At 40.9% G+C, this 18,723-nt stretch overlaps 1 protein-coding gene across 1 annotated transcript in view; it reads right to left on the reverse strand.

Moving 5' to 3' along the window:
• LOC106926372 (paired box protein Pax-2a-like) overlaps positions 1 to 18,723 on the reverse strand; it is a 43,465-nt gene that overhangs the window by 13,318 nt on the left and 11,424 nt on the right. The window contains exons 6-8 of the mRNA XM_088016404.1: positions 9,913 to 10,088; positions 5,565 to 5,679; positions 1,706 to 1,711 (exon numbers count right to left, since the gene is read on the reverse strand). Of these exons, the coding sequence (XP_087872530.1) occupies positions 1,706 to 1,711; positions 5,565 to 5,679; positions 9,913 to 10,088 (297 nt within the window). The remainder of the gene's footprint in view (positions 1 to 1,705; positions 1,712 to 5,564; positions 5,680 to 9,912; positions 10,089 to 18,723) is intronic.

Genomic DNA, 18,723 nt, shown 5'->3' on the forward strand with positions numbered 1-18,723 from the left:
ATATATATATATATATATATATATATATATATATATATATATATATATATATACAGTCAGCTATACCCACTGACTGTATAGCTCAGTGGGTAAGACACCAGTCTACCACCTGGGAGACCGGGGTTCGAATCCAGGTTGGGGCAAGTTACAACAGTGCAATTGAGCTATGCAGTGTGGGTCCCTAGGCAAGACCCTTGGAGCTATATAGCCTACCTCATACAATGAGAGACACTGATAAGCATGACATGCCGGCTCAGACGTCGCCCGGCCAAACAAGGTCTGCGTCAGGTGCTGGGGAACCAGAGCACCTTGATGAAAAATGGGCTACTGGAACAAGACGGAAATGGGCGAGAGACGAAAACATGGATCTGTTGGAATGCTACTACTCAAGTAACCCTAGTCAGAGGGGTTACATGCAAAGACTGAGGGTGGAATGGTTACTTCGACACCCACAGTCTACAATGACTGCCAAACAACTAGTAGCTCAGTGCTCCAACATCCGCAAACGGCAACTGCTATCACAACTTGAGATTGACGAGGTACAACACAAATGCTACGGCATAAGGGAGGAGCCCAAAGGTAAGGTCAGGGGGGAGTTAACTACTCCCCACCCCGAGACTGGGTATGCAGCCCCAGTAATGAACGAACTATCAAAGCTGAACGAGACAGCAACTGACCTGAGAGAGAGAATCGTGGCCCGAATGAACACCAGGCAACCCCGACGCCAATTACAACGGCTGAGTGAAGTACCATCAGAAAGTCTCATTGAAGATGTGAATGCAGCATTGAGAACAATCCCTACCAACACCATAACAGAAACCAATGAGCTGATATACAACTCAGCATCAGTGATCCTTGAAATGCTCGGCTATAAGAGCAACCATGAGACCCAATATCCATCATGGAAAAGACGGTTAGAGGCTAAGATCAAGATAACAAGGAGGGAAGTGAGCCAGCTGTCAGAGCTCCTAAGGGGTGCAATGAAAAGATCAGTACCCAAGAAGTACAGCCAGATGCCCATACCTGAAGCACTCGAAACTGCCAAACAAAGGCTCCAAGCCTTGGCCAGCCGCCTAAAGAGATACACAAGAGAGAATGAAGCCAGGAGGATCAACCGGCTCTTCTCCACCCAACCAGCTAAAGTGTACTCTCAATGGCAGGGTACTAACAACAGAGCAGACCCACCAAGGCTGGAGACTGAACAATACTGGAAAGGCATATGGGAAAGGGAGGCGTCCCACAACAGCAAGGCACAGTGGCTAACCTCTCTACGAGAGGACCACAGCAACCTCCCTGAACAAGCCCCGGTAACCATCACTGTGGCAGATGTCCAAGAAAGAGTCTCGGGTATGAAAAACTGGACAGCACCAGGGCCTGACATGATCCATGCCTACTGGCTAAAGAAACTCACTGCCCTCCATGAGCGACTGGCAGCTCAACTGAACCAGCTGCTACAGAATGGGACTCACCCTGAATGGTTAACTGAAGGGCGCACAATCCTGATCCAGAAGGATCCCTCAAAGGGTTCAGTCCCATCCAACTATCGGCCAATAACCTGTCTCTCTACAACATGGAAGCTCATGTCAGGCATCATAGCGGCTAAGATAAGCGGGCACATGGATAAATACATGAGCACAGCACAGAAGGGCATCGGCATAAATAGCAGAGGAGCCAAACACCAACTCCTTGTAGACCACACAGTCACCCGAGACTGCAAAACCCGACACACCAACCTGTGCACCGCTTGGATTGATTACAAGAAAGCCTATGACTCAATGCCACACACCTGGATCATTGAATGCTTAGAGATGTACAACATCAATAGGACTCTAAGAGCCTTCATTGCAAACTCGATGGGGCTGTGGAAAACCACCCTTGAAGCCAACTGCAAACCACTTGCACAAGTGTCCATCAAATGTGGCATATACCAAGGAGATGCTCTGTCCCCACTGCTGTTCTGCATAGGCCTGAACCCCCTCAGCCAAATCATCAACAAGACTGGCTACGGATACCGACTTAAGAATGGGGCCACAATCAGTCACCTCCTCTACATGGATGACATCAAGCTGTACGCCAAGAGCGAGCGAGACATCGACTCACTGATCCACACCACCAGGATCTACAGCACTGACATTGGGATGTCATTCGGACTAGAGAAGTGTGGCCGGATGGTTACAAAGAGAGGGAAGGTCGTCCGCACAGAAGGGGTCTCACTCCCAGAGGGAACGATAGCAGACATAGAGCACAGCTACAAGTACCTGGGAATACCACAAGCAAATGGCAACCTCGATGAGGTCACAAGGAAAGGAGCCACAGCCAAATACCTCCAACGAATAAGGCAAGTCCTGAGAAGCCAGCTCAATGGCAAGAACAAGATCCGTGCAATAAACAGCTATGCCTTACCAGTAATCAGATACCCTGCTGGAATAATTAGCTGGCCAATGGAAGAGATGAAGGCCACGGATGTTAAGACTCGGAAGCTACTAACCATGCATGGAGGGTTCCACCCCAAATCCAGCACCCTGAGACTGTACACGAGCCGTAAGGAAGGAGGCAGAGGACTAGTGAGTGTGAGAGCCACTGTCCAGGATGAAACATCTAAGATCCATAAATACATCAAGGACAAAGCCTCAACGGACGATGTGCTCAGCGAATGTCTCAGGCAATGGGGAACAGAGGACGAGGTGCTGGAGGAACCATCATGGGAAGACAAGCCCCTACATGGGATGTACCACCGACAAATAACTGAAGTGGCTGATATCAGGAAATCCTACCAATGGCTGGAGAAAGCTGGACTCAAGGACAGCACGGAGGCCCTCATCCTGGCCGCCCAGGAACAGGCCCTAAACACCAGAGCAATAGAAGCTCAGATCTACCACACCAGACAAGACCCAAGGTGTAGGTTGTGCAAGGAGGCCTCTGAGACAGTCCAGCACATAACAGCAGGGTGCAAGATGCTGGCAGGGAAAGCGTACATGGAACGACATAACCAAGTGGCGGGCATAGTGTACAGGAACATCTGTGCAGAATATGGACTGGAAGCCCCGAGGTCAAAATGGGGGACACCCCCAAAGGTGGTGGAGAATGACCGAGCTAAGATCCTGTGGGACTTCCAGATCCAGACAGACAAGATGGTAATGTCGAACCAACCGGACATTGTGGTGGTGGATAAAGAACAGAGGAAAGCCGTTGTGGTGGATGTAGCAATACCAAGTGACCACAACATCAGGAAAAAGGAGCATGAGAAACTGGAGAAATACCAGGGCCCCAGAGAGGAACTGGAGAAGGCCTGGAAGGTGAAGACCACAGTGGTGCCTGTGGTCATAGGGGCCCTCGGGGCAGTCACCCCCAAACTGGAGCAGTGGCTCAAACAGATCCCAGGAACAACATCAGACATCTCAGTCCAGAAATGTGCAGTTCTAGGCACAGCCAAGATACTGCGCAGAACCCTCAAGCTCCCAGGCCTCTGGTAGAGGACCCGAGCTCAGAGGATGAAAGAGACCACCCACGGAGGGTGAGAGGGGAATTTTTTATATATATAAATTCGTAATTACTGTGCCACTCTGCTTTATTAAACACAGCTTGATTTGTGGACTAATTCATATTGATTTCTTTGTATGTGTAGATTACTTGGGTAGTTACAGACGTCTGGTGTAAATTTAAAGCTAACAGCACTGTAGAAAATATATATTTACATGACAAATGCTATATATACATATATTTATATATACGCAACACTTATTTCGCCTGGTGTATTTACTAATACCAAAGCAGGTCAGCATGCTGATGTGATCACAACCTTGTGGTTTTTTCCCCTCCTCTACCTGTCTCTTTGCACCTGGTGAAGCAGTAAGGGGAGACTTTCTGCAGAGGCCATCTAAAATATCCCAGGTGCAAACAAAGCTGCCTGCAGACCCCGGCCTGCTTTCTGCAGGACCATGCACAAAGGACAAACATACAGCTTTCTTCCTAGGAGGGGCCCACCTCACAAGGGGAGAAATCCACCTCCCACATATTAATGAGAAAAGCGTTCTTTCTCTTCCTGTAAGACCGCCTGACTATCATTTGAGAAGAAGGGCTGCTGTAATTTTCAATCACCCCCCCACACACACAGACAACCACACACAGAACTCATTGCCTTTGATAGCTGCTGCATAATTATATGAATTTTAATAAAAGCTCCGTATATTAATCTCGGGGCCGCCGACAGTCATCGTAAACTTTCAGTAAACTTAACCTTCTTCTTGGTAATAACACTGCAACAACGGAACAATATTTCAATTAGCCAGGCAGTCATTAACAGTGACAAGGAGAGGAGACGACGACGGGGAGGAGGAGGAGGGGAAAGAAGCAGAGCAAAGGAGCGACAGGAGGGTGAAATAAATGATCATGGTGTTAGAGTCAGGCGGCAGAAATGCCAGAGCGTATTTACCGAAGCACATTACTCCTGCTTTGAGCCACACAAACTGCCTCCTCGTGAAAAAAAAGAAGAAGAAAAAAAAATCACAGGAGCAGCTGACAGTCCTCCACAGTGCCTCATTTTTTTTTTTTCATTTTTCCCAGAGACCTTGCTCTGATACACAGTCATAGTTCTGATATGCTGACACCCAAAGGTCCTTGTCCAGCAGTGACTGAACAAGCTCCCAGTCTTTCTTAACGCCCTGCTTGCTCAGCAAAAAAAAAAAAAAAAAAACTGGACGAAGGACAGCTGCTGAGATTTGAGCACACCACTGCTGCATTTTTCAGCTCGGCGTTAAAAAAAGCCTTCACACTTAAATTTTTGGTTCGTCTTTATTGTCACACAGCATTTCTCAGCATTCATCATATGTAGAACTTTTCTATGTTTTCAATAGAGATGCACCGAAAAAAAAAATGCCATTGATCAGAGATTGACCTGTCAGAAACTGAAAACTCCTATGTTTTTCCCCAATCTGTGAACACACCGCATCAGCTCATCCAACTGATGAGCGAGTTTTAAAAGACTGCCAGCATGTAGATAAACGAAAACGATAGTCTTTTCCTGTAATGTGATTCAACGAGAGTTTCAAGAGAAAAATAAAAGTTCTGCAATTGAGTCTATTCCAAGTTACAACTGCTTCATATTAGAAGTATTAAAGAAAAAAACAGCACAAAACAAAGTGCTAATAGATGAAGCTGAAAACAAAACACCCGAGTGTGGATATACTTAGTGAAGAATGCTCTCAGATGTTTAACATCAGGTGAGATGAAGCACAGAAAATGTTAAAAAATGTTTAAAACTGATCTGTGTTTCCCACAACGAGAGAGATTTTAGTAGATATCGATAGAATACTGCAGTGTTATTCTTATGAGCTTTCAACCTCTGACTTTCACTGAATATGTTTGATTTGTTTCTTCCTTCCGGTATTAATATTCTTTAAAAAAATAAAATGAAATCAGACTCAACTAAGATCAGTTTCAGCAGGTCAAATCTTCACAGCAACCGGTAATCGGCCACAAATTTTCAGATCGGTGCATCTCTATGCCTCCAGCCCTCTCAGTTTGGCATTGTAAAGGCATATTGTTAATGTGGCACTTGATCTTACCTACAGGGTAGCTTTGCGACACACTGGGGCCCAGGTCTGGGTTGGCGCTAGAGGATAAACTGGGCTTGACTTCGTCCAGGCTGGAATTCAGGACAGGGAGCGAGTACTCATTAGCCTGGGGAAAAAAAAAAAAAAAAAAAAAAAAAGGACAGTTGAATCATTACACAACCAAACAATACTGACATGGAAATCCTCCTTTTCTCCTCCTCCATTAAGCACTCCACACAGGCATGTGTGATTATAAATTTGGTGGGGCGCATCGTGTGTGTGTGTGTGTGTGTGTGTGTGTGTGTGTGTGTGGGTGTGTGTGTGTGTGTGTGTGTCTGCGCGTGCATTCTGCAGGGTGGCAGTTCAAGCATATCATGAATGTATTTTGGTATTGTGTGAGAGAGGAAGTGGGATTTGGAGATGAGTGAAAAGCCAAGGCGTCAGCTGGCCCTTTGTGCTTGACTGCTGTCCTACCCCTGATCAGCCAAGGGAGAAAGCAGTTCTGCTTTGTTACAGACACACCATGTGGTCCTGTTTGAAAAAAAAAAAAAAAAAAATTCATTGTTTTCCTTTAGCTTGTTGCTTTTAATTTGGAGTCTAAAACTCATGCACAGCTTTTGATTTACTCTCGTTGATCAGGCAGAAGCAAGTTACAGAAAAGTAGACAATGTGCTTCATCCATTCTGTTTTTTGTTTTGTTTTGTTTTGTTTTGTTTCATATTGAATATATGTTTGTGCAAAATGTCAAAGTTTCTAACAGATTGTTTCAGAAACACCACATGGTCAAGGTAAAAAACAAAAATGCAATTCAGTTTTTCTTCATTATTCAGTTTGTTGCTTTAAATGATGAGTCTAAACCTTTTTTACGTAAAACTCACATACATAACGTTTGTTTTACTTTTGTTGGCAATGTAGTGGAAACTAAATTATAGTTTGTGTTTTTTATATATACATAATATCACTTTTAATGTGGTTTATAAAAAAAGACTGGAACTTTTAACTAATTAGTCTCAATGCACGCTGCCATGGGCTTAGCACTCTCCACGGATAAAATCTGCTTTCCTTGAAAGTGAGTTTTTAGTTTGTTTTAAGTTTAAAGTTTTAATTCCCTATAGTTTTGCAAAAATGCACAATGTTTGGTGAAAAATGTTCCATGTTGGTTCAAAACAGTATTTACACCAACTTCTACTGCAAGTGCAAATTCTCAACATCTCAAACTTTCTCAACATTGTTTGTTTTGAAATTAAAAATCAATTACCTTCACTCTGTTAATGCGGAAAGTTCCATTTTATTTAATCAAATTGTCAAAAAGTTATTAATATAAAAACATAATAACTGATTTTTCTGTATTTTTTATTTTTATTTTTTTCAAATAAGGCAAAAGGACACCAATACCAGATGCTGGCAGGTTTTTTTTTTTTTTTTTTTTTTTAATGAGATGAGACTGAGTTTTGACAATGTTTTTTCCAAACCCCGGTGTAAGGGGTTCGGTGGGCCGGGGTCCCACAGGGGGGGATGCCCATGACCCTGTTCTTGTCTGTCACTATCACAGATAAACTCTAATTGTCTGCTACAACTGTTCGCTGGCACAATGTCGGATGTTTTCCTGTATTCACGCCGGCTTCAGACGCCACACAGACGTTTTATCATGCAGATAAAGGGCAGAAGGGAGAGAAGTGAAAAGATGGGTCTGAAAGGGATGACCAAATGGCTAGCAGAAGTGTGGGAGGGGTGCATCCATTGAGTTTTGCATCTCCAGAATGGGTTTTTAATGCTCCGTGCTGCAGAACCCAGACAGTGGCTAATAGGGCCACATTTTCCAGGAGAAAAAAAAAACAAAAACAAGAGGCACCCATGAAAGGGGGAAAGTGCTCTGATTAATATTGCAGTAAATTAAAGCTGATTTTTCTGGACTATTTCTATGCCTCCTTTCTTTTTTTCTTTTTCCTCACTTACCCCTCTTGTTTTTCCTGGTCTAGCCCTTTCCCCCCCTGCCTTTTAATACTCTCCCTGACGCTCTTTGTGATTGCAAGTCATTTCCAATTCGTTTTGGTATTGATCTTCCAGTAGGAATCAGTTTTGTAATTAGCTGCAAATTAGGCCTTCTTCTGGAGGTGAGGCCTGTCCCACTGATTTATCACCTGCGTAATTCGCCCCGATTGGAGAGAAATTAAAATGAACTCAATTAGGGGACTGCTTTTTGCTTTATGGGTCTGACTTGTTGTTTGGGGTGGCGGGGGGAGAAATTAATCGTCTCTTGTTATTTAATAGTATAATGAAAGCACAGTAAATAAAGGTTGTCCATGGTAATAAGCCCAGAGCTTTTAATAAAAGGTGGTATTTGATTGTCGTCTTGTTGTGTGGGGGGTTTGCAGTTTTGCAAATGCCAATTAATTTTCTCTACAAATAAGAGTATGGTTTTCATGTTGAATTGTTGGATGCTGTTTGCAATTTCCAGGCAGTCATGTCGTGACGATGGTATGCTAGTCATAGGGCAGCAACCTTTGCCCATTGTATGCCAATGTTTTACAAAGGCGCAGCTTCAGAACGCCTAAAATTAAAGGCCTCAAAAAGTTTGAAGTCCTTTTCTGATGCTGTTTGGAAAGTAGGGTAATCCAGTGTTACACCTCTCCCACTAAACATTGGTATGTCAGCTGTCTAAAAGAAAGCTAAAACTATTTTCCTTTGCTAACAAATGTGACCGCGAAAGCAGGGGGGTGCTACTTTTGTTTCAGGACATGTAACAGATAGCTACTGCTCATCTTTTTGGAGAAATTACTCCCATTGTGTCTTGTTCACACAGCCATCGCTAACATTTAATAATTCCTACTTGCGTGATTTTCTGGCCAGCATATTTTACTTTGGATAATGAGGATAAGCAAGGCTGCTCATGTACAGCCAGGCTAAAAAAAAATAATTAACCCTTGGTTGGATGATAAAGCAAAAGAATAAATCAATAAATAAATAAATAAAGGACAGGAAATATAAGCCAGCAAGCACACAAAAGTCTAGTTTTGGTGGATGTTTCTGAAAAAAATTATCCAAACTTACACGCACTGGCAGTGGATGTTTGTTTACCTCATAAACATACATGTTGATCATACGTGGCAGACGATTAACATGTTCAAACTAATAATCCAGTCAAAAAAGATATATGTGTTTTGTCAAAACCTCCTCAGAATTTTTTACATGCTTTAATTTTATTAGCTTTGTAAGCAATCTGCACAAAGCGTTTGCATTCATTTAACTTGTTTTATTCTTTTGGCATAATATTGCACATATGCAAATTCATCATAAAAATATATATTCTAATTCCCACTAAGTTTATATATTGATATTTAAAATATCCATACATCACGAGCAAAGGGGACCACTGCTAAAGTGTTTGTGCGCATAAACCTGGCCAATAAACATGATTCTGATTGTGATAAAAAAATATGTCAGCGACCCGCCTGTTAGGTATCCATTAATTTACGATCAAATAACAACTCGTCATTCTTGGGCTGGTTAATAAATAGCAGTTCATTTCATTTTGTCTGTATTCACTTCCTGTCCTCTTGAGCCTCAGATTCCTATAAAAGATGGCCGCTCCGACTGAGCCTGAATCTACTTCCTGTTAAAAGAGGAGTCATTCCTCTCTACTGTCGCCACATACTTGTATTATTTGATACATTCAGTTGAGCTTTCTTAGAAACAATCAACTTACTTTGACTGTACTGTGATATAAGCAAGATTGTATTGGAGTGGTTGTATTTGAATATAAATGTATAATAAGATTGCATTATACTAGATCTCATCAAATTAAGCGTATATTAACTGAAACTAGATTTGAAGCGATCTCCATTTCATGGGTGTTTATTTTACATTTTTTCTTAAATGTAGAAAACATTATAAATCTGCATTTAAATATTGCGTAGCGATGGTATTTTTAATAAAAGTTATACCACGAGAGTCTCATCCTGACGCATGCTTCATCTCTACAAATAAACATATAATGCAGAATTGTAAACAACAAAGGTGAGAAGCGTAAAAAAAAAGAAAAAAAAACACAAGAAAATCTAGATATTGATTCATTTGATGCTGCTTCACTGTTATTCTCAATTACAGCAGGTACAAGGAATGTGTTTTTCATTAAAAAAATCAATAACGTGTGGGAGTTTTCCTGCTGATCCCTTCAGTATTATACATGCTCGGACTGTAATCCTGTGCTTAGCCACTTTCAGCCATTTCTTTAATTAGCTGGAGTTGGGAATTTGTGTGAATGAGTTTTGTGAGTGACTGTAAAATAATAATAATAATAATAATAATAATAATAATAATAATAATAATAATAATAATAATAATAATAAAAGCTACTAACCTGTTCCGGTTTGACATGATCCGAGGTGGGGAAGACGTCGGGGTACGAGGGGCGCTCAAAGACCCGGTCCAAAGCTTCCAGCTGCTGCTGGGTGAAGGCGTCTGCCCTTAGGTGCTTCCGTAAACTCTCCACGCTACCCTGAGAATCACTGTTTGGGCCAGAACCATCTGAACCATCTACAAGAAGAGAGAGCAACATTCGAGACACTGACCCCGGGAAGCTGGCCTTCACTCAAGCTATATGCACTTTATATTCTCCTCATGTATTTTGTACCACTGTAAAAGTGTCTCAAGAGAGAGAAGAAAAAAATTTTTTTCACCTAAATGGCTGCTGTGAGCCAGTTCCTACATCACACGAGTTTTTTTTTTTTTATCTGCACAAAATTAACAGCATCATAATCTGAGATCCCTCTGGTAATTGATGGATTACAGTCACTTGCACAGATACACTCGTTGAAGGAAGCGTGTGAAATGATTAAAGCGGCTGTAAGCCCATTACAGTGATTTTTTTTTTTTTTTCACTTTCCTTCCCGCCAGAGAATCTCATTCTTCCTTCTCCCACCTGGAAAAAGCCCAATGTATGTTAAAATCAGGTGGCTTTTTAAAGTACAATCACCCTTTTACAATTCAATAACGCTTTTATTCTCTTTGCGAATGCACTTCCATTTGGAAGCAGAGGCAGAGGACAAGAGGCTGAATAAAACGGCACAGTCTAGTTCAATCATCCCTGCTCTCCAAACACGCGAATTTTCCCTCCACTGCTGACCTGATTACCTGGCTGTTCGGAGGAGGATGCCTTAGCTTTTATCGCTGTGTGCAAATCTTTAAAACGTTTTTACAGACAGTCCTTTCACAGACCCTACCACCCCCATCAGTGGCTGCAGCGCAGGTCTCCTCCCAGAATCCCAGGAAAGCTTCAGCTCCCTTACAAATCTGTCATTCTAAATTTGCTGCAGATTATGTTCTTCCCTCAGTGGGAGAGCGGTGATATATGATATGCAAGGCCCAGCTATTGATTGCCTGATCTGGTGGCAAGAGGGAGCAGAAATGAACTCGAAATGAACATCATGCCTCAACTCGTTGTGCGTATAATACTCTACTTAATCCCACGCTTTCCCCCCTGCCATACAATTCAATTGATCAATCTTGTCTGTGCAAAAGCGCCAATTTAGGAGGGTTAGTGCCTTTCCAGCCGGCTCTGTGACCTTTTGCCAGGGTCAAAAGATGAACCTCAAAAACCTCTCCAAAATAACGACATGGATGAGCTGCAAAATGGAGCGGAAGAAGGAGTGTGTGTCAGTGCATCTGCAAATGTGTAAACACAAATTTGTGCTGACAGTGCCAAAATACGGAAGCTATCGTTTTTCTAGCAACAGTTTGGTTGCAAAAAGTAACATTTTCCTATTGGATTATCTAAAGTTACACAGAATCACTGATTTATGCTTGCTTTGAAGCTTTTCTTCTTTAACGGTGTCAATTTTCTGTTCTCCTTTAGTCAGTTTGCATATGAAAAAACATGTGAAAATAACGCAAGTTAACATCTATAGTTTTCCTCATCTCCACTCTTGGGGTACAGCTAATCAGTGGCAAGAGGAAAAAGCAGCTCCTGAATTGGCTGCTTTACACATACCAGCAATTTGGAACAAATTTCTTGGAACAAGAAATGTTAGCTTCTCAAACTGCATTATGTTTTCAATATTCTGTATGATAAAATAAAATAAAACCAATGAATAATTTGGAGTTACGTTCCCGAATACTGAACTGTAAATACGTGAGGCTCCACTGTAGTTGACGTTCCTTTAACTGTTGAGAACAGTTCATTTTCTGTTTCCTGCACGACTGTGACAGTACACAACAGGAACAAACTCACAACACTGACACAGAAGGCGAGAATGGTCAAATAGATTATTACTTAATGGTCAACTATTAAGTCTGAACTCTGCAGTTTTTTTGTAGTGTAAGCAGTTCTTCTCTTCTTTTACTTCAAAATTACTTCTGGCTTTCAGCAGACTGCATTTGAATTTTGCAATAAGTGTGACATAAACAATGCTACTTATTGTCATGGGATTTTTAGAAACATCCATAAATATGGTCAGGCCATTCCCTAAATGCAAACTTAACACTTCGTACAGGCTAATCAAACTGCATCAGCACAGCAGAGAAGCGCTACCTGCTCGGTCGAACTGCCTTATGGGTAAATTTGTTTCCAAGTTCAGAATTAGAAAGGCACGAAAACCTGACTTGTACACAGTTAGTATCCGCAAATAAGCTGTCTAAATGCAGCCACCGGTGCTCACTCAGTTTTGACGTGTAACATAATGGTAGCTTTCGTTAAGCACGTGACTTTAAAGGTATGTTATACAATAAATATATAGGAACTCAAAGCCTTACATTGCTTTGGTGTGGAGTATTTTATATGGTGCTGCAGTATCACTTAACACAAAGCAATAAAATATGTTCACATTCTCTTATGCTTAGAGTACTGTTATACTGCGACTGTGGTAGGATTTCGTTTTTGATTATATGCACCAGACTGTGATACCTGGCAATGAATACATTACACTTTGACTGCATTGTTATTTTTTGTCTTTAAGTAACACATTGGTTTTTTTAAGTATGCTACATTTTTTGAGGACAAGAAGGCAGGATGATGCAAGACGGCGCAACAGCACAGCAAACCTTTCGCCAGACTATAATGTTGGATATGACTTTAAAACCAAACAACAGTTTCCTTGTTTCCAGAGAGCATAAAACTTTTTTAATATGCCAGAGGCTGACATTCATCTTTATAAAAAAAACAAAAAAAAAACAGGAGTATGTATTTACTATGAAAATGTATTGCTATAGAGTCTTTAAATTACTTTTTTCACTACCTGGCATAAAAAAAATGTCAGGTATTTATTGTGATGATTGGATTCAATCAACAACAGAAGACTGGTGTACATTTAGGCAGAAGATTCACAACTCTGCCATTCCTCCACATTTGAAAATAAAACAAAAATAAAAAAAAAGATGACTAACAGTTATTAAACAGTTAACTTAAACAAAATGAAGGGACAATAAAGGGATTCTGACTCTGTTGTAATTTGAAATCATAAAAAATAAAAATAAAAAAGACGCTCTGGTCCAAACCGCCCAAAAACTGCAAGATGAGTCCATAGCAGCAATAAAGGGCCACATTTCCACCAAATCCTAATAACGTCTTTACAAACATACATAAAAAGCAAACAACAACTCTGACTCTTCCTGTGACAATTTGGCACAAAGAAATAAATCTACACAGCCACATGAATCCCACTCACCTGTTACTACTGCTGCTGCTGCTGTTGATCACTTTATCAAGTTCAGTTGTTCTCTTTTCCACCAAAGCAGATAGAGTCATTAATTACTCTCCATCAGCTCGCCTGAGCCGCAGCACCTGATCAATACCGCCCCTCACGCCACCAACAACCATATTTGTCATTCACCACTTCCCACGCACAAGACGAGCCATCCTGGGTCAAGCTGCACACTCTTCCACCCATTCAAACTGAGGACAGTCCAATCTGCCCTCATCAATTCTGACAAACCTGCAGCGTTCTGAGACAACTCTGTTAATGACACTGAGTAGATATAAGACTCCCCTCCCAGTTTGTGTAGCAGCATTACAATACTTCTGTGATATTTTTGACATTATCTTGGCATAACAAACTGGTAGTTTCTTGGTATTTACATCCTGAATAAGTCATCGGTCGAATAATAACCCCAATCAAACACACGGCAGATAAACAAAAACAATCAGATTATAATGAGAAGACGGAGAAAAACAACAACTCTTTTACAGGTTGCCTGTTTCTCCCGTTTTCGGTTCCTTTCTTCTTCTCCTCCTTCTCTGATTGGTCAAGTGAATAAGCCAGCACGTTATTGCTCCTTTAATACAAAGCTGTATATCTCCGAGTGGAACAGTGTGGTTCGGCTCTGCTAAAAATAGAATGACTAGGGGAGCCTGCTTGTCCGCAAGGTCCAAGAAGCTCGTGTTTATTGATGAGGAGAGTTCGCTTAATGTGCATTTGGCTGTGGGAGGAAACCGATGTAGCCCTAGTTAACCTACACATGCATGTGGAGGACGTGCAGACTCCTGACAGAAAGACCTGGATTCAATCCCCGGACCGTCTTGTTGCAAGTCAGCAACAGTGGTGACAACTATTCTGTCTTGATGCCCTGAACAAAAAAGTGATGGAGTTTTTGATGCCGTTTTTCCCCCATCAAACTATGAATACTGCTTTATTAGTTTTGCCTTTATTCTGAATTAAACTGAGATAGAAGATTTTGGATATTAACCTTAAAAGATAAATATAAAGAAGAAAAGCCCCACAAAGTGTCCATCAGTGCAGATTTTCACAACAGGAAGTCAAACCAAATGTTTGGACATAGCCCCAAAATGAGCCCATTACACAGCAGTGATAACAACCTTTGACCACAGAGGCTCTGTGTGTGTGAGCTGCATGCCTGTTCATTCTCTCTGCTCGTTTATTGATTATCCCTCGGAGTGATAATATTCAACCTGACATCAGTCTGCATTAACACTCTGGTAACGAGGAAGCAACCGCCAACGGATCAGATAGCCAGCTCCGTAAGACAGACTCCTCTCTGCGGGTTTGGCACCCAAAGGTCATGACCCCCAGCGAGCAGCTTCAGCCAACACATCTCTGAGGACTCGTGTGAGTCTGTGCGACTCCCCAAACAAAACTCGCTTTGCTCTCAGAAGCCTGAGTTGAGCAGAGGATTAAACGAAAATGGAGGCCTTACAGATTTCATTCAAAGTGTTGGAAGGTCGAGCTGACATCTTGAAAACTTTCTCCAAATCTCCCTTTCCCTCCGACCAACACTATAGTTTCTTTAAATGACATGGCGACAGATATTTGCTCTCATAACTTTAACAAACCAACATACATATTTCTTTGCAATAACACACCTCTATAATTTCCCTGCCCAATTCAATTCTGGGCTAAATGGAATCAAATTAAAACTCATTTGCATCCATTTGGATGAACTCAGCTGCATTTTGCTTTTCTAATTGAATGTTTTGATTATGTAAACACAAATGAAATACTGTCTGTGGAATGTAAAATGTTTGTTCTGCATCACTAAAGATCTGTAATTAGTTTTTAAGGACTGGGCACCAAATTGCTCAGTGGATTGATGGAAATTCAATTAATGAACAAAAACCCAAATATTTGCAGCTTTTCTCTTACTATGAGCTAAAAAATAAAAGGTGTAGATTTGTGCATTTTATGGAGTGAGCCTAATGGAATAACTGCAAAAAAAATGGAGTCAAACAGCTTATTAATCTAATTTGGATTGTTGTGTTTGGGTCCAGACAATCCTGTTGATCTCTGACTTTCTGCATTATTCCTTTCCCCCCAAAACAGATGCTGGTAAACAGAACAGGGTGTGACGGAGACCCGCTCCATCACTCATCTCAGATCCATCGTTTTTGCCCACGTGATGCTCCGAGATGAGAAATAATGAATTCAACAGTTACCGTAGCACACTGTCATGTACATCCAGACTGCCAGTGGCTGGAATCGCACGCTTACGATCTTTATCAGGACGTTTTTCAGCCTGGGTTTTGATCATAAATCAAAAACATAAAATAAAAAGAAACTCAACCTGCAGCAAGAAGGCTGAAATAAAGAATCACGCTTGACAGGCTTATGTCAGACTTTTGTTTCTGGTCACTTTATTCACTGGCAGTAGATCTGGTTGACCACCATTGACGGTAAAAGAGCTTTAGAATAAAAAATACGTGTCTGTTTTGACTCAACCGTATAGCAGACAGCATAGGCAGAGAGAAAAAAAAATCTAACTTTGATTATTCGGCCCTAAACATATTTCTCTTGGAACTTATTTTCCTGGAATTCGTTCCTGTTTTTCTAGCATGCATTTCTACATTAGGGAAATGCACACTCTATTCGAAAGGAATGTAAAGCTCCCATCATTTTTCAAACCCGTTGTTCAAGAACAGGGTCCAGCGACCTTTGCGACACAAACAGTCACTTTTCTCCTCGGCTCTAGCTAATAACATTTGTCCCGCGTCACAGAAACTACCCAATCCTTCGCAAAAACGTGACCTATCAAGTTCTTCCCATTGCAAATTGTTCCAAGTTGTTTTATTTTCAGATTGCAGACAACATTTTCTGAATGACATATTCCACATTTGTTAAAAAATAAATAAATAAAAGGTTTGTGACCAAATGACTAGAAGAGAAAAAGAGATTCCTCTTCCTGTTGGTGTCACTATGTCGTGGGATTTTTATGAAACATATCTAATTCCAGATTATGTATCACTTTAAAAGTTATGATTATCTAAACAAAAAAAAAACTGACCATTTTGGATACTTGTGAGATCAAAGTCCAGTCCCTGAGAGCTATTGTCTTCCAGCTTCAAGATGCATTCGTCTCCAGCCCTCCTAAATCAAATGAATGGCTTGTTACCTATAGAGGTGAATGACAGGTGATGAGGGAATTCGTTCCATTCAGTTCAGTGGTGTTGGAGAAGGAAAGCATTCAAAAGTAACAGGATGGCACGTCTCGAGGACTGGACTTGGAAACCCTGCTTAGGTTAGGCAATGGAGACAGAATCAGTTCCTGTTGTCAAAACCTGCCTGACTGCGCTGCTGGTCTTTGGTTTGCTGCTTTTGATTCCTTCTGAGTCTTTGCTAAAGTAAAGAGCCATTTTTCTCTTTTGGTGTGAAACTGGATTGTATTTAATAATGTCTGGAAAATCTAATTCAAATTTGAAAATTCTTAGATCGGGTTGGTTCAGTCGAACCTGCGTCAGATTCCACGCTGATTACGTTTGTAGAATCTTTATTTATGAAAGCAATAAATAAATAAAGCAGTTTTCCTCACAATACATATCTCAAATTTATATCCATCCGTCCAACCGACCATCGGCCCATTTATCCTTGCTGGGTCACAGACTCAGATCAATTTATAATATTCTAATCAGTCTATCTGGATGCCATTTATGCAAAACCCACCTCTGACTTCATATTTGCTGTGTGCTCAGGTGGTTTCATACTGTGAATGAAAAAGTCATGAATTAAATTTGTTTCTAAATACTGACAAAGTGTCTTTGCGTTCCTCAGTAAAACACAGCTTGAGCTCCTCTTCTTCTTTTTTTTTTTTTTCCCCCAAAACCAAACCAAGTCAGAATCAATGGGGGTGGTGGAAAGCTACTTGGATGTTAATCTGAGAGGTAATAGCTTTTCTCTGCAGAATTGTGAATCCTAATACGTGTCAATTTGTAAAAGGTTCGGACAGCCGTGTTCACCAAAGGCTGGCCACCGTCTCCAGGGGTCTCGCTCGCGTTGCCGCTCCGTGTCCGCTCGCAACAATAGCTGCCAACTGTAACACGGTGCTTTTAATTTGCAATAACACGTGACAATGGTAGATTAATGGCTCTTATGACACCTGTGTCCCTGAAGCTCTTCTAGCAGAGACCCAGTGTACATAACGTGTGTCACACTACATTATCTCTACATCCTTCCTGTAATGGGGTGGGGTGGGGGGGCCTTTTTTAAGGGCACTGCTGACTTGGAAACTTAGGAGCTGTCTGCCTGCTTGGCAGAGAGCCACAGTCACGGCCTAAAACAAATACTGGGAGCTCCACAGTCAATCCATTTCACTGGAGCTTGTGTTGCTCTCCCCATCCCTGTCCCCTCTCTCTTTCCCCTCCCTCCCTTCCCTCCGTTTGTTTTTTTTTTTTGTTCGTGTTTCCATCCTTTGATAATGACTGCTTGTGCCATAATAATCATGAGGCTTACCAACTTAAATAGGGCTCAGGGAAGCTACTGCACTGTGAGGAAATTTAATCCAAGCATTAACTCAGTATAGACTACAGCCTACTGAGCGAGGCAAAATATGTCTAAATAGCAAACAAGCCATCGCGAAAACACGATAAAATCAACAAGCAAGCACAGCAATAAAACTAAAGGCATTTGTTTTTTTTTCTCATAACAGTGAGTTTTGGGAATTCCCAAATGCAGCTGCTTTTTTTTTTTTTTTTTGCGGGACGTAGTCACATGCAATAAATTACAAAATCCGTTCGGATTAGGCTTGTTTGAAAACAACCTGTCAGCAGGCAGGATTTCTATTAATATCTGGTAATATGCTGATCATAAATGTCATGTTTTCATTAGCTGCAGGCAGAAAATCATCAGAAATAAAAGCTTGAAAACATTAGTCTATGTGCGTTATATAATGCATTTTACTTAGTGAATTGAGTTCTAAAAATACATGAACATTTCTGGCATTCTAATTTATTGAATGTAACTATTTTCATCGTAGAAGAACCGGGGCACCATAAACAGGTAGATGATACTTTAAGTTTAACAGCTGCCTTTAAGGATGCTGTGCTTCTTAAATAACATGGAAAATATTTGACTTAAAACATAGAAACTTTGTAGATTGTGACCTACAGAGACTAAAAAATGAACCAGCCAGATTAACCATCTTGATTAAAGAAATATAAATCCTAAAAGACTGTAAAAACTGTAAAATAAATAAATAAATGTAAATCATAATACTGAAAATAAGGATGGAAATTTGTGCAGAATGCATTGTATCAGTAATATTACTGCCAGATTGTAATAAACAGTGTAAGAGGACAACTTTAATCAGACTTCATATTTACTCTCATTTCAATTAGTAAGTTGGTAATATTTAAAAGAAACTTAAAATGACATTGGCTCAACATGATTAAGCTTGAAGTTATATAGAAACATAATTATCCTGCCAGATAAATGAATTTAGGAACTTGATAGTT

The sequence above is a fragment of the Poecilia mexicana genome, unplaced genomic scaffold, assembly GCF_051168715.1.
Source record: "Poecilia mexicana isolate PSO_F unplaced genomic scaffold, ASM5116871v1 scaffold_19, whole genome shotgun sequence".
In the NCBI taxonomy this organism is placed as follows: Eukaryota; Metazoa; Chordata; class Actinopteri; order Cyprinodontiformes; family Poeciliidae; genus Poecilia; species Poecilia mexicana.